Here is a 16195-nt window from a genome sequence, read left to right as displayed (position 1 = left end):
GTCCTACGCATCCCTTCCTTCTTTGATTTCATCGCCCTAATGACATCTGGCGAAGAGCATGAATTGTGAATCTCCTCATTTGCAGTTTGTTGCATCCACTGGTCACCTATTCCGCCATTGGTAAGAACATTCGAATAAGGACCACGTTCTCGATCGTATCCACGGCACATGCGCAAAGCCGTGGCCAGGGACCTTGAAGGAACACAGGACCCAGTGAAGTCGACAACTTCCTGGGAAATATAACTCTCATCACGGAAACCAAAACGTGGCGGAAGTTTCACTTTCTTTCCGCGGCCGGGGTCATTAATGCGACGTTATTTAACGACAATGTTTCAAGTGCATGGGTCATAGGCCTATATCGTCGAATCAGACAAGTAAGTTATTTGATTATGATCGGTCAGTAGGAAATAGATTTTAGAGAAATAAGCTAGATTCTAATAAATTTAATAGCCCAACATCTGCCTGTGGAGAAACTGAGGAAAATAATGAAAGAGGTATCAAGATAATCAGCAGCACGGACGAGATACGAACCTAGGGCCGTCCTAATACAAGTCAAAAATTCTTACCCGCTGCATAAGTATTTTAGACAGGAAGATTGAAGCTTCTCCCTTATTTCCTATTTTTCCTGGCTAATGAATGGATTGGATTTCTTTATTTTTTATCTTTGCCTATAATTAATTATTTCAAAATAGAAACCGAGCAAAATATTCATAAGTTATTTACAAAAAATATTATATATAATATCGGCTGACTGTTCTCTTCCTATAAACCCAAGCAGCTCTAATGATAGCAACACTTGGTCTCCTAGCAACCAGACAGTGACAAGTGTCTTCGGTGTGTAAACGCGTACGTGGGTGCAGTTTTGTCACAGTTCAAAGTTTGGAGGGGGAGGGCACCCCTATCTGATCGGATCGAGGGATGATAAGCCCTGATGTTGTTCGTAATTACCACCAGATAGCATGACGGACTGCTCACCAAAGCTTTTACGGAAAAAGAAACGGGTGTTACAAAATGTACTACTCTTTCTATAAACTTCATAATTCACTTCTACAAAAGGTGCATTGCCACATAAGTTTGATTGTAAGGAAATGCAGTGATCTATTGTAGTTCCCACATTCACTACGTAGGTTATGTAGTGCTTAATGATACAGTTGTTATGATTAGGAAGGAAGTGGACACGGTCCGTTTCAGAACCAGCTCAAGAGTTTCTTAGGAAGGATTGAATTCTGGACCTCCTGAATACGAACTGCGTTAACATTGCACCTGGTTTCTTGAAGGTAAAAGTATGGATAGGCTACACAGAACACGAATATGGTCACGTGGTTTAGAAAGGCTGCTGAATATTCGGGTGTCTTTGGTTTGTTGTCTGGTTATACATAACGTTCCATTTTACAGAATATCTCTCTGAAAAAACTCACGAAACGCAGGTCATACCAACCTATTTAATACTTCAATATTTTCTGTACCGATGTTCACGAGTAATACCATCATGCTATTTGACCGAGATCAGTCTAAGCCCTCCCTTGATAATTAAATTTGATTCTTTTTGCTAAATTATATTAGTCATTGCCACTTGTGTGGGATTATCACCTGTTTCGTTTGACAAGCCAATCAGATTGCCTGCTCAGTGACAGTTGAAGATCATGTTGCGTGAGGCTCTGGGCTAAAGGGGCGATCTCACATGTATCTCATAGCTCGCACCTGCAATCGGCAGGGGTGAGGTGGCGCAGGGGTAAACAAAACATCTATCAGCACACATTTCAGTTAATCCGAAAATGACTGTCTTCTGGGATGCTGCCTCACGTGGTCTAGTAGAAGTCTCCAGACGTTTCCCAGGTTCTACTGCCCCCGTAATCAGGACAATTAATTAAATTTCTATAAGAATACAAGGCGCAAGGTTCCAGATGACAGTCAATTTCATATTCGCTGCCGTGAGAACCTGAAAACTCGCATTCAGTTTATCTGCGCATTTGAAGTGTTTGAGTCTGGGTGAGTAAAAGGGTGGAATGATGGATTGAGATGGAATGGTTGCATATATGCATGTATGGATGGATATTTGGATAAACATACCAATAAGTGAGTAGCCTAACCGAATGAATGTATTTATGAAATCCATTACCTGTTCATGAACTGCACCTCTGAACACATCTGACACTAAGAAGTGACGTCACACACGTGATACGCTCCTTCATCGCATGTATGGATGGATATTTGGATAAACATACCAATAAGTGAGTAGCCTAACCGAATGAATGTATTTATGAAATCCATTACCTGTTCATGAACTGCACCTCTGAACACATCTGACACTAAGAAGTGACGTCACACACGTGATACGCTCCTTCATCGCATAAACACACTCAGTTTCGCGTTCGCTAAGTATAACAGTCATTACAGCGCTAAATTACTTGCGGCTAGCCTTTAATAGCGCATAAAGAAACCACAAGTTTGACATAAAAAAGTTTAATGAAAACATGGATGAAGTTGTTCCCCACTTAATAACAGAATTCATTACGTAGTTTTCTGCATTGTCTAATAACCAACACGACCTCTTCGGAATAAATGTCGTGCAGTGAATCTGCGGCACAGGAATCACGAAATTAAGAGCAAATCACGATGACGTTAGTGACGCGGACACAAAGCCCAGACCCTCTGATCTTTCGTCGCTTTTATTAAGAACTCAAGATTAATTTTTATATTGCTATAATTGTGGCGTGTGGTCTGTTCCTTTGAAGACGAAGCTCTTCTAAGTAACATTCGACAATTCAGTCCGTACGTCAAAGAAAACACAACACTTCACCATGACAAAAATCAACTGGTTAACGCAGCTTAAGGAAATAACCGCTTTTTATTCTGGGAATCATACGAAACCCATAATATTCTCTGTGAACAAACTCAGATCTTTTAATCATTAACGCAGGTGGTACGTGTAGCTACCACTGAGTTTTAAAGGGTTAAGTCGTGCCTACATGGAGAATGAGGGGGGGTGTTTCCTAAAACGGACCAACGCGATCATCCCTACATGTGTTAGGCTGTGTCCACACAATATAACGCTGTTGTGCTGAATGCCAACCGAAACATCGATGAATCGAACCAGGAAATATTATCGTTAATTTCGTAAGTTGATTATCAGGGTGTTTTACGGCGCTGTATAAATTTCTGAAAGTCAAAGCACATAACATAGAAACAGATACAGAGTAATGAGAAGCTACCGTGGCCCATTTGAATATTCTATGCCGACATTTGAAGAACTGAGAAAGTCCACGGAGATTCAACATCATAACAGCTAGTCTCAAGGTCAGAATTCGACCTGATAGCCTATCTCTCAAGTTGGAGACGCATTGGTATGACTAGAGATAGCAGCAGAATCAACCACTGTATTTTGTTTAGTTTATTGCTATAAATTGGTTAGAATGCCTCGGGAAAATGTACAAACAGAGAATAAATGCATAATGTAGAACGATCGACCGATGGCTCTTGGAGTGCTATGACATTGGCGGCCCTGCTAGGGCCAATAAAACCTGTACAGACGCAGGACATATCACAGAAACAGTGTTGATGTGTAGGACCATAGCGTGATTCAACAGAGCGCCACAGGCTGTGAATTTCAATTTTATACTGCAGAAGCGAGTGATGCAGAAATATTAGTACGAAATTATAAAAAAAGGAGAGAAGTAAATTAGACTGAGAGATGGGGAATGGAGTGAAGAGGCACGCCGATGGAATAACAAAGAATTTTAAAAATAACCTATTCAGACCACCAACTCTTGTCGGCATGGGCTTATCAACAGAAATGAGACACGATAATGCTCACTAAAGTTTCTTCGATTAACTAATTTACCGAAAGGCTACGATTAATGCATGGTATCCGGAGTTTGTCGTCAAGTACCAAGGCTATTTAACGACGATGTTTTAACTGCAAGGGTTAAAGGCCTACACCGCCGAATTAGCCCGTTGTCGTGACCTACTGAACCCAACTAAAATGTTATAAGCGTAAATGATCTTAGAAAGTAAAACCAACAAACGACTTTCGTTAATATTAGACATACCGCAGTTTATTTTATGTAAAGCTCTGCAATGACTAAATCGGCCAATTGATGTGTTGGGCCAATCGGCGAGTTGTAGGCCGTATATGCCTACTTGCATGTGTGAATTTTGTTACAACACTTAAGCGACAGGTGTAATCTGTTCTGCAGAGAGAAAATAGTGCTAATATTTGTACGTAATACTGCAGACATTTAGAACAGTCGTTCCAGTCTACATATCTTATTCAGTATACCATTTTCACATTTATGCAGTAATAAATTGTGCATTGCAAATGAATTTTTTTATGAATACTATAAAATGTTAAAGGCAGCCTGCCTACCTGCACCATTCATCCAGATAAGCCATTACGCAAAACTGTCAACGACATCACAACACGTCCGCATGATTATTTCTGCATTAGAAGAACGTCAGGCGTCGTTGCTTCTCAGTATGTGTGACAGGGACATCTGCGGCTCGCACTGTGTGTTTAACTGCAACAAAACAACACAGACACTGCAGAAAACACTTTTTCTTTGCCGGCAGTATTATGCGGTCCTCTTACGTCCAGGGGTTTAAACGTAAAGCAATTAACGTCCTATTAGCACCAATTTGGGGCTATTTTCTTTGACGACGATATAACTGCTTTGACTTGTTAAGTTCCTCGAAATTCGAGGTCTCATGGCTGTTTTAGCCTCAGATTATTACCACACTCTACAAAACTTCATTTTACATAAGCCGATCGATTCTGAACCGAGTAACTAAATCACACGCTGACTAAATAATTAATTAAATCCTTACCTCTTAAGCGATTGATCAGGCAACTTATCAACTTAAACGCTGGAACGAAACATGCAGACTTCTCGAAAGAAAGGGCCAGTGCAGAGGGCACTTCGGCCCTCATTGCATCCACGGCTAAACGTGCAATTTTTATTTCTAATGGCTGAACAATAATTTCGAAGGCCGTCATTGTCTCTCAGTTGTCGATGTAAACAAAATATTAAGAGAGAGTTCATCGCAACGCAACAGACATCATATTATTACAAAACAGCAAATAAAACTACTTTCATGGAGCAAAATTCCATCTAGAAAAGCTAACAATTGTTCAGGCGGTCAGGTGGTCAGCGTTTATTTACTTAAACAGCACTGACCAGCCGATATTTGTATTGGTAAAGTGTCGTTTTCTTTGCGGTACGGACTGAGTTCTTATATATATCATGCAGATGATCTTCGATTTCAAAGGGTAAAAACAAGCAATCATCCACATTTAACGCCATTTACCCTATTCTGCTGACAAAACATCATTAAAAAGACAATCGAGGTAAGTAAGGTAGCCTGGAAATTCCCCACTCAGTCACTTCGACGCCGAGAAAGGCACATAGATCTTTATGTAAAGTTCCCGTCATTGTCTGATTGTAACTAAAATTTAAATAACTCATCTCGACAAAGTTCGGCAATATATAATACAAAGCTAATAAGAGCACTTTTGGGGAAGAAACAGGGACTGTGTACGGCCATAATTGTTTCCTTACACACATTTCTTGCATGCCCAGGTAAAGCCAAAATATTTACATAGTCAATTTCTTGCATGAAATTCGCCCTTCAAAGGGCTAGAACTACCCTAATAAGCCTACATCACCCGGTCATGACTTATCACACCTTAGTAATAGTGTCCAGCTCTGGCTGCCTTTAATCTTTTGAGAAATCTTTCTCGGTCGTAACAGGCATATTCGACTGGGTCGGCACTTAAGACGGTTCAAACATGACAGGACACCGGAGTCCTTGATCTACAATCGCCACGCCACGGCCGTCATAAAGACATGAAGCCCCTTTTGTTCACGTTTCGCAGGAAGTTGGCTGTTGTTATATTTCAAATTTGAGGCGGCACAAAAACGAGAATCCTGTCAGCCTGAACAACTCCTTCGTCCTTATCGCGCGCCGAGACACGTGAAATGTTTAATGATGCTTATAAACATCAGCTGAAAGTCGATAGATGGAATCGCTAAAGGGACTTGAGACTACAAAACACAAAATGCAACAAAGACACCGCTTTTCCCCACAATGGGGCCGATCTCCTCTGACTAGCATAAATTACGTGGGTAGGCCTACGATGTTGTACCATTTGCGCTGTAATATGAAACCACATGCAGTCGGTTTCGGGTGGACACAATTTGTTAGTTCAAAATACTAATGGCTGGCTTCATGCCCTGGCTCATAACCCCGAGGTAAACACACAGAAGTTAGTTAAACCGCCGGGTGTCCGACACGGAACAGCCGGAGGCAATTCGCTTTTAACAACTTGCAAAAATAATCTCATTTCATAAGTCAGGATGTTACAAGGTTTAACAACTTTTCTTCCCTGGCTGAAAATGCACCTGCCCCTTAGTAAGGTTTCTGAAGCCGAGAGCTTCGACTGCAATTTTTCATTTACAGACAACTGAAATAAATGGCGTTGTAGCTTCGGAGGGCTCGTCTGGAACCAAAGGGAGATGTAACAACGGCATTCTGGATGATCACCAGGCCGAAAGAGATGAAGAAGAATACTCTTAGCTAAACCAGTTTTGAGCTTTAACGTTATGATTTTCATTTAAAGGAACTATCTTATTAAGATTTCCGTCTTCTGGGTTGTTGCGCTGTGTAGTCTGGTCGATGTTAACCAACGTTTCAGAGGTCATACTGCCTCCGTCATCAGAGTATGAAGATTTCCGTCTTCTGGGTTGTTGCGCTGTGTAGTCTGGTCGATGTTAACCAACGTTTCAGAGGTCATACTGCCTCCGTCATCAGAGTATGAAGATTTCCGTCTTCTGGGTTGTTGCGCTGTGTAGTCTGGTCGATGTTAACCAACGTTTCAGAGGTCATACTGCCTCCGTCATCAGAGTATGAAGATTTCCGTCTTCTGGGTTGTTGCGCTGTGTAGTCTGGTCGATGTTAACCAACGTTTCAGAGGTCATACTGCCTCCGTCATCAGAGTATGAAGATTTCCGTCTTCTGGGTTGTTGCGCTGTGTAGTCTGGTCGATGTTAACCAACGTTTCAGAGGTCATACTGCCTCCGTCATCAGAGTATGAAGATTTCCGTCTTCTGGGTTGTTGCGCTGTGTAGTCTGGTCGATGTTAACCAACGTTTCAGAGGTCATACTGCCTCCGTCATCAGAGTATGAAGATTTCCGTCTTCTGGGTTGTTGCGCTGTGTAGTCTGGTCGATGTTAACCAACGTTTCAGAGGTCATACTGCCTCCGTCATCAGAGTATGAAGATTTCCGTCTTCTGGGTTGTTGCGCTGTGTAGTCTGGTCGATGTTAACCAACGTTTCAGAGGTCATACTGCCTCCGTCATCAGAGTATGAAGATTTCCGTCTTCTGGGTTGTTGCGCTGTGTAGTCTGGTCGATGTTAACCAACGTTTCAGAGGTCATACTGCCTCCGTCATCAGAGTATGAAGATTTCCGTCTTCTGGGTTGTTGCGCTGTGTAGTCTGGTCGATGTTAACCAACGTTTCAGAGGTCATACTGCCCCCGTCATCAGGGCGATGAAACGTTGGTTACCATCGACCAGACTACACAGCGCAACAACCCAGAAGACAGAAATCTTCATACTCATCGCCCTGATGACGGAGGCAGTATGACCTCTGAAACGTTGGTTAACATCGACCAGACTACACAGCGCAACAACCCAGAAGACAGAAATCTTCATACTCACCGCTGTGAGAACCTCAAGTCTTACAACTATCTTATTGTAATATAGACAGGCAATCCCATTTGCTTGAAAGTCCTGCAACTTCAAATAAGACCATCTAAAAGAGATCCAGCACAGCCAATCCAATCAAATGATAAGAGATTGACGATCCGAATTCCATTCCTGGTAGGGAACAGGAATTTTTCTTTGCTAACCAGGCGCAATGAAGACAGATTCTGGTGTCCACTTGTGGGAACTTCTTTCGGACAATCTCCGAACCAGCTTCCTCTATTAAATTAAAACCGTCCTGAAGGCAACTTAGTCAAGAACCCAGAACATCACCATCCACGCAAGGAGAACTTGGTTAATGGTGATTAGGGAAACTGAAGTGTGGTACATTTTGGTTCCTCTGTACTTCGAAAGGGGTATCTCAGGGACAATGCAGCTGAAAAGCTGTTCGAGTTCCAGCGTCTTCTCTCGCTTCTTTGCGTCCGAGTGACGTGCCCTTTGAACTAATCGATGCTCAGCAGGTGCTAGGGTGAAGACGAATCTTTATTTCATGTTACAAGTGCGAGGGGGCACATGTTGCCTGCTGCATTATCACGCTGAAGATCTCCCATTGGTCGACAGGGTAACGCCTACCATGCCCTCTCATTCGCCACTTTCCCGATGGAAGATGTTCCTCTGACGACTGTCATTGGCTGTGCTCTGGCTCGGGTCGCCACGCCTTCCAGGTGCCCCTGGCATTCAAACAGAGCACATGGGTGGGGGGCGAAGGGTGTGTATGGTGACACGACGGAGGGACGCCCCTGCAGGGGGCATGACGGTGCCAGGGCCAGTGAGTGAGTGCAAGTGGACAAGAAGACTTGTGTCTCAGCGTGACCGACCGAGCCACGGATATCTGTACCTCACACATTGAGAACAAGGTAGGCCACGTAATTAGGGTTCGTCGAATTGGGTCAAAAGTCACAAAATAGCGGAGGGCGAATTGAAAGGGACATGTATGGTGCATAAGAAAATGAGAAATTCGTACAAAATTTTGTTTGGGAAACGTGAAGGAAAGATAAAACTCATGGAAGACCGAGGTATGGATCCTATCTCGAAGAGAAATAGTGTACGGAGTTGTGGACTAAATTCAACTGGCTCAGGATATGATTCAAAGGCGCGACTTCGTGATTACGAACACTCGAAGGTCAATTTCGGTCTTCTGGGCACATACACTGTAACATCGTGTGGAATTATTGGTTGATACCAGCGTTTCGCACTAACACACTCTGAAGATGAAGGCAGTATGTTTCTTCGAAACGTTGGCAGCCTATCTACCAAGTCCACATGGCCTCTCAGTCCAGAGGACCAACATCGACATCGCCGTGAGACACTCTCACTGGGGAGGTTCCGAAAAAAAACAAGGAGTCGTTTGACCGCCTGATTAAGGGTCTTCAAAAAAATGCTTAAGGAAGACTGCAACGACGAGTCAGTGAGGAGCTTGGACTGCACGCAACAAAGGCATAGGTGGAGGTGAGGCGAAGTTAGTTATCACAACAGGCGAGGTCATCAATTGCGTACTCCTTATCTGGCACTGTTATTCTTTATCAGGCGCCTGAGAGCACCTGCGAAGAAACGTGTAAATATGGATTTGAGAGTTAAATTACGAGAAATGACACTGACCATTTGAAGCCGAATTAAAGCTAAGATAAATTGGGGTGGGATAATAAGAGACGATATTTAATGAAGGAAACAGATAAATGTATGCCTATGAGGTTTACCAGGTAGTGTCCATTTGTCCTCCTGATGAAGGTAGGTTGAAGAGATAGTAAGGCGTTTCGAATTAGAGAAGCCAGGATGAAAAGTGGAGTGAAGACAGAAGTTGAGCAAGGTCTTACTGCAGTCGATCGGAATTTTAAATTTCCTTACTAACCCTGGGAGGACTACATTTGGTGATATTATGATGTTAACACGGGGGGAGGCAGGTATACTTTAAGCCGAAGCCCGATTCAATAATAGTTCAGAATTCAGTCCGTACCGCAAAGGAAACACAACACTTCACCATTACAAAGATCAACTAATTAATGTGTCAGTCACTCAAGTTAAATGTTACCTTCTGTTTTAACATTCTTTAACCCTTCATAAAGCCTACAGTGTATTTATGGATTTCTCTGGACAGATTTTACTAGGTGATCTTCGTTATGGAGGCGCTTTGTGTTTTCTCTAAGGTGTGAAATGCATTTTTAAATATTATTTAGACTAGCTTCGTATTCCAAAGGATTAAATGTGTAAAAATGCATTTGAATTCAAACTGTCGCTGTGCACTTGTGAAAAACACTGTTAGCCCTAACAGATCTAAATATAGTGATGAGATAAACCAAAGCAACAATGATAAAAATAATAACAATGATGATGGCTGAGCCTACGCTGAGGCGGGTAATCGCTGCCTTCATACCGCGGAGAGCCGGGTTCTATCCCGGATGATTTCAAGTGAGATTCGTGGTGGGCGAAGTGGCACTGGGACAGGTTTCAGTCCGAGATCTTTGGTCAAACAGCACATTGTTACCCCCCCCCCCCCCGCCGCCATAAGTCAGGGGCTTCGTCTCTGACCTGGTACTCGAATGCTTTCGGATAGTTTAGTTTTTCAAATAACACCAGACATCAGAACCAACTTTAACTGACGTTTCGAACATAACGGAATGAGCTTCCGTTCGGTTCGACAGCCAGCCAGCACCGCCTTCTGACCCGCTCCAGATGAACTCCTTCTCCTTGTGCTTTCCTGTGCACAGAGCGGCGCCACAAAAACTTGTTACGCCACTCGACCTCCAACATACTTCACGCTTAAGAGGAACCCCATCGCCGTGGGCGCGCGACTGGCTACCTCGCTTTGACCGCAACCAGCAATTTGTTTCGCTCTGGCCGATCCCTCTCGTGCACGGCTATGACGGACGGACCAACACCCAGGCCTTCAGGTGATGAGTAAACCGGGCGAGAACAAATGAATCACGAAGCTAACTAAATACCAAAAGCGGTGGAAATCTGATTTGTAATTATTCTTTCTGCTGCAAGATCTGTGAGTATATTGACGTGTAGTCACTGCAGGTACGCAGTAGTAATGTAGCTTGCTTCACATGTCTTCACGTTACCTTCCAAATTTTTATACCAAGGACAACAATACTTTACCACGGTGTTTATTACTTATTATCATTAGTATTATGAACTCCATGGCGCACAGTCCTTGTCGAGAAGTGTCGCCCTGTGGACTTGTAAGTAGGTACGTAGAAAAACACACTGCCTCCATCTCCAGGGCTGAAGTGAGATTATTGGTAAATGGCCAACCCTGCTGAAGATGGAAGTAGTAGTATATTCCTACAACGGCCACACGGTCTTACAACCCAGAAGATCAACGTCGAAATCTTCGCCCTGAAAACCTCCAGACTTCATTCATACGATCGTTGCCATGTTTACAGGAGCACACGAATCGTCCCTATTATTATAACGCGTAATTTATAGCTCAGTGCAATCACAGCAAATGGGGGAGGGGCAGCGCCGGGGTGCGACTACCGGCAGAGGAAGTGGTCGCTTCCACCGTATTCAGACTGATTCTGTAACCCAGAAAGTGTACCTGAGACGTTCTACCCGGAACTAAGACGGCTGGAGCTTGAAGCTGGTCCATCAAGAGTATCTTAAACACTCTTCTTATATTATTCCAATGCATAATAATAAATCTTCAGTCAGCGCTGTTAAATGAACAAACCTGGCATTTAAATTTTAGAGGCGTTCTCGAAGCATGAAATGCCACCTCTTCTTTATCATGACTTCATTCATATAATTTAATGCAACGTGAAGTCTGTTCTCTGTCCCAACACGCGCCTTATTTCATAAATACTCATCAGCTTTACGAAGGTCATTTGTTTATTTTTATTGTCCCTAAAAGAAGTTTCTCTATAAGGGTCTTCTGTTACATTTAAATTAATTTGAAATGCAAATTTCTAATCCCCGGTGTTGATTTTCATTCAAAATTTTTAGGAATGTGACCTCCGCCTGCATTACATCAGCATGAGGTAATCTACTGTACGAGTGTGTGCGTGTGTGTGAAGTGAAAGTTTTAAATGTCCAACATTAACTTGTACTAAATATTTCCTTTTTGCCCGCCACAGCCGATACTAAAACGTGAAAGAAATACGCCCGAGAAGAATATCAGCTAACAGACATCGCGACTTCCCGTTACAAGGTCAGATACTGTTAATTACTGCTCACTGACTGATACGTACTGTACAGCCCCTAACAGCCCGGCAACATGCAAAGCAACCATGCATCTCATTTGCATGTATTTCAATACATTATGCAAATCTCCGCCACTGAATGGTCTTTTACACGGTTCCGCGGCGAGAGAGAGATTCATGCATTATGTAAGTGAGTGCACCATTAGACGACCCATCGCGATTCGTTTATCTTTTATCTGACTCAGGTTTCTTTCTTGAGCGTCTTAGTGTTCCATCGCTCTTCTGTCGCGGCCCAAGCGTGGCCTTAATTAGTACGGACGGGTGAAATGTCTATGGCTCAGTAACACGTCTGTGACCAAACTGCCAACTGATTTAAGGATGACTCCGCTTAGTACGGATATTAATGCTCTGTGGTATCCCGAGTTCTGTGTTCGAGTCTTGCTGTTGTGTGTGACATTTAAACAGTAATACTTCTTAACGCGACCACGTATGAAAGCCGAATACGACTCGACTGAGCGGACATCTTCTTCAGAAGCTGATCGTCGCTCAGGCGGTCAAGAAACTCCCTGCTATAAGAGACCCACTCCCCTGCAGGTTACTTCAACCGGTGTGGAGCTTTGCTTCATACTTCGTTTACCAGTGCTGACTTCAGCTACACACGTTCCTGCTGAGAAATACCGGCGCCTGAAAGGTTAGGCCGTTGCAACGCAGGAGCAACTGATAGATAAATCATTTGTCTCTGTGCGAACCGGCTCCAGCAGAACGTGGCTATCAGATGTTAATTTCATCTCGCTTATACGTCAAAATACAAATTTGATAGCTTTTTTATGCCGTTTTATAATCAAAGATATTAAATTGGCCACCCGAGGCTGTGCACCACAGACGGTCATTATCATCGCAGTCTTGTTTTAGTGACACCCAGAGACACCGCTCCTCCAACCCCCCCCCCCCCACCATTCCACCAGGTACGTAATTTCGTGTAGAATAGGAAGCAATCAGCGCACTATAAAGTGAAGCAAGATTCATCATTACAAGGCCACATTTAAGCTTCCGTAGGTCTTATAGCCTTTATACACAGCGTGTCCCAAAAGTTACATCATGCCATTAACATTCTACGCCAATAGGCCTACAGCCTAAGTAAGTAAAATAATATGTCACAGTCGTAATTGGACTCCCTCCTCTTCAGACGATATATGTGAGACCTGTCATCCTACGTACTTAATCAAGAACGTAACCTCTTTATTAAGAAGCACTAGTGGGAGCCGTGGGCAAATGCCCCTTATATAAAAATATCATTCAACTGGTTATCGGTCGAATGTGTGTAGGTTTCCTTTTTACCTCTACAGAAATTAATAAAATTCCACTTGTGACAATCGACTGATATTATTGAATAATGCATTTGAAATAATGTAGAGTACATCGGTCGTAGTCAAACTTAAGGCACCAGCCCTGCATTTGTCTGAAATGACTGAAGAAAAGCACGAAAGTCACTTTAATAGCTGTACTCCGGGCCAAATATTTTAACCTAAGAACATATCCAAATACAAGCGGGAATGCTAACCACTCGACCCCATGCTCTGTAGGGTAGTGCCTTAGAAAATACGATCAGTGTTTCTTTACCTATCCTTCCCGATTCAGTTTCGGGCTATATAACATCAATTATTAAATAGTGAAATGACTGAATAGCCACGGAAACAGACCTCAAAAGTTTGCATTATCTGCTGTATAATAAAATTTTAAAGTGTCTCCACTACAAAGCAAAAGTTCGTGTAAACGAACATTTATACCCTGTAATCTTAAGATGGGCTCATTTCCTTCGTCAGATTCTTTACAAGAAAACTGTTGCCGTCTCGCTTCTGGCTACACAAAAACGAAATTTGAATGTCTGGATAATGAGTACAGCAGAAGGAAGAGAAAGGACTAGGAGGCAAGAGAGAGAAATAAATAGAGAACGAAGAATGAGAGACTAAAGGGAACTAAAAACACAAGAAAATAGAAAATAAAGAGACATCACGAAACAAAAATTCAGAGCTGGAATGTGACTGATTACTACAAAGAAATTGTTTCACCTTGAGAAGCAATGCAGATCAGTGGATGTCATCACGAGGCCCGCAGGCCATCTGTGTACCTTGCCTAAAGTGCGGCCGGCGGCCGAGTGCTAGAACCAACGTCAGGCCTCCTACCAAATGGCATGGACGACTTTTCCGGAAAGAGGGAACAGCTGTAAGAAGCATTTCGCGTTCAAGCAACCGTTCACTGCAGACCTACAGATAATTTAAGCGTGTGGGGAACATGGGAGTAAAACTCCACGTATACTGGGACTAGACATAGGTTGACACTCAAATTCACGCTCCGGTCGCTTTAGCCCCAGGAAAATATTACGTGGGTAGGAACTTTGCTAGACCCCGGGGACGGTTCTGATGTAAACACAGAGAGCAAAATCTTTGTCCCTGCCTAGAATCGAACCCCGGACCGTTCGTCAATGATGTAGGCAGAAACATATTAACACGAAAGGCGATTTCGCCTATACGATGTCGAATTGCAACGTGGAGACGCGGTGCAGTGGCTACGGGCGCTATTAGAAGCTATTAGAGGCGATAAGCATCAGACATGAGCACAGTACGTGTGGCCGACCATGTGCCAAGCACAATAAAATATTCCAACAGGACAAATTAGCACCCCCCCCCCCCCCCACGACCACTTCCTGCAACGAGAACAGTTCAAGTGTTTTCATTTGTATGCTAGCGTTACTACATGCGAGTAGAATTATGCAAAGTGATCGCTTCTAAAAGAACTGGTGTCAGAACCTAGTCAATAATCGTATGTTGGTATCACTGACATAATCTAATCTATTTTTGATGTCGTAAGTACCCAAATAAAAGCAAACGACTGATTCTTTGGGTATTTAACGATATTTTCGCAAGATCTGATGCTGTATAAAGCAGTTGATTGATGTGATGGGAGATATGCAGAATGTACTGGCATATTTTAAGATATTATCTCAGCATTTGTTTGGAAGAACTGAGGAAAGCCTCGGCAAGCCTCAGTCACTAATGTTCATAATAAGCGAAAAGTCTTCCTCTAGGCACACGACCTTTTCCGTCATTTAGGAATGCCACTTTGTAGGCATACACATTACAGCTAACAGTTCTTTCCTGAATTACTCCAGCAATTGAGGGCAATATAGAGAATCCATTCCCTCCAGAGAAAGAAGACAATCAGAATATGTCTCAGTCGAGATTCGAAGCCACAGCCTCCCATGTACGAAGCCGAGTACCTGGGGACCGAGATTCAAACTCGGTACCACACCCTGCAGCACAGTTAACCGCACCATAAAGTGTAACTGAATAACTGTTAATACTGGCCTAGTAGCCAAGGCCAATAACTAACAGAGAACGATTGTACGAACCGTCAATAACAGTTTGCGGATTAAGTATTAATTATTCACGTGCCTTCTGAACATCACGTTTCGGCACAACGCTGTTCCTTTGTTATGCTAATGTGATGACGTCAGATCACGCTGCGAGACTTATCACGCGTTCTTGTTTCTTGTCGGCGACGACAACAAAGAAATATGATGTGTAATAACGATTAGTTCGCCACGTTCAAAATAATTTAGAGCTATTTTTAAATGTTTCTTAAAACGAGTTTACGAATCTGGGGTTGGTGATGACAGATAAAGGACACCTGCAGTTCTTTGAGGGCGGGGCTTCCGACGGATTGTCGCGTGATTTGAACACGTCCCGATAATCACTGCATCTTTTAAACTTTGCATTAAGGAAAAGCGAAGTTCTGGTCATTAAGAAGTATCTGCAGGTAGATAGAGACCGCGCGTGCAAGGAAGCTACGTAAGGCACAACGAAAATATCTTGAAAAATGTAGCCGTTGAGGAAACCCGCGAAAAAGAAACATAAAAGCATGAGGAGGTGGAACGAGGACCAACAGGAGGGCAGCGGCTCTTGAAATGTGCTTCTTAATATCAGCAACAGCAAGTAGGAGTACTCTCTCAGTTCAGAAAACGTCGGCGAGCACGTGCCGATTTACGATATTGCAGGCAGAAATAAGTGCTGGGAGAATGTTCGAAGGATGAGGTTGACACAGCTCGCAACGCGCGTGGGGATATCAGAAATGAGCGTAAAATTTTCGTTGAAAAATGTGAAGGTCACTCAGATCAACTAGAAAACACAGACATAAACGCAGATGGGAGAAAAGTTTTAAAATGGATCTTAGGAAACAGGGCATGGACTGCGTTTTTCTGGCTGGAAATGAATCTTGTGGTCAACGGTCGAAT

The 16195-nt window shown here is 43.1% G+C and overlaps 2 protein-coding genes across 3 annotated transcripts in view; one reads left to right on the top strand and one right to left on the bottom strand.

Moving 5' to 3' along the window:
• MED20 (Mediator complex subunit 20) overlaps nucleotides 1-16195 on the bottom strand; it is a 204785-nt gene that overhangs the window by 134339 nt on the left and 54251 nt on the right. For both annotated transcript variants that reach the window (XM_087358076.1, XM_087358077.1), the window contains exon 2: nucleotides 4367-4517. In XM_087358076.1, coding sequence (XP_087214202.1) covers nucleotides 4367-4392 — 26 coding nt within the window. In that variant the 5' untranslated portion in view covers nucleotides 4393-4517. The remainder of the gene's footprint in view (nucleotides 1-4366; nucleotides 4518-16195) is intronic.
• The window catches only part of LOC110840846 (paired box pox-neuro), a 49862-nt gene continuing 42142 nt past the window's right edge, over nucleotides 8476-16195 (top strand). The window contains exon 1 of the mRNA XM_022086124.2: nucleotides 8476-8619. The gene's annotated coding sequence lies outside the window, so the exon portion shown is untranslated. The remainder of the gene's footprint in view (nucleotides 8620-16195) is intronic.

This window comes from Zootermopsis nevadensis, unplaced genomic scaffold (genome assembly GCF_977971745.1).
Source record: "Zootermopsis nevadensis isolate Lab colony 2312 unplaced genomic scaffold, Znev_1.0 Znev_ptg000029l, whole genome shotgun sequence".
Taxonomy (NCBI): domain Eukaryota; kingdom Metazoa; phylum Arthropoda; class Insecta; order Blattodea; family Termopsidae; genus Zootermopsis; species Zootermopsis nevadensis.
The sequence above is the reverse complement of the archived record's forward strand: the minus strand, read 5'-3'. Positions and strand labels throughout refer to the sequence as shown.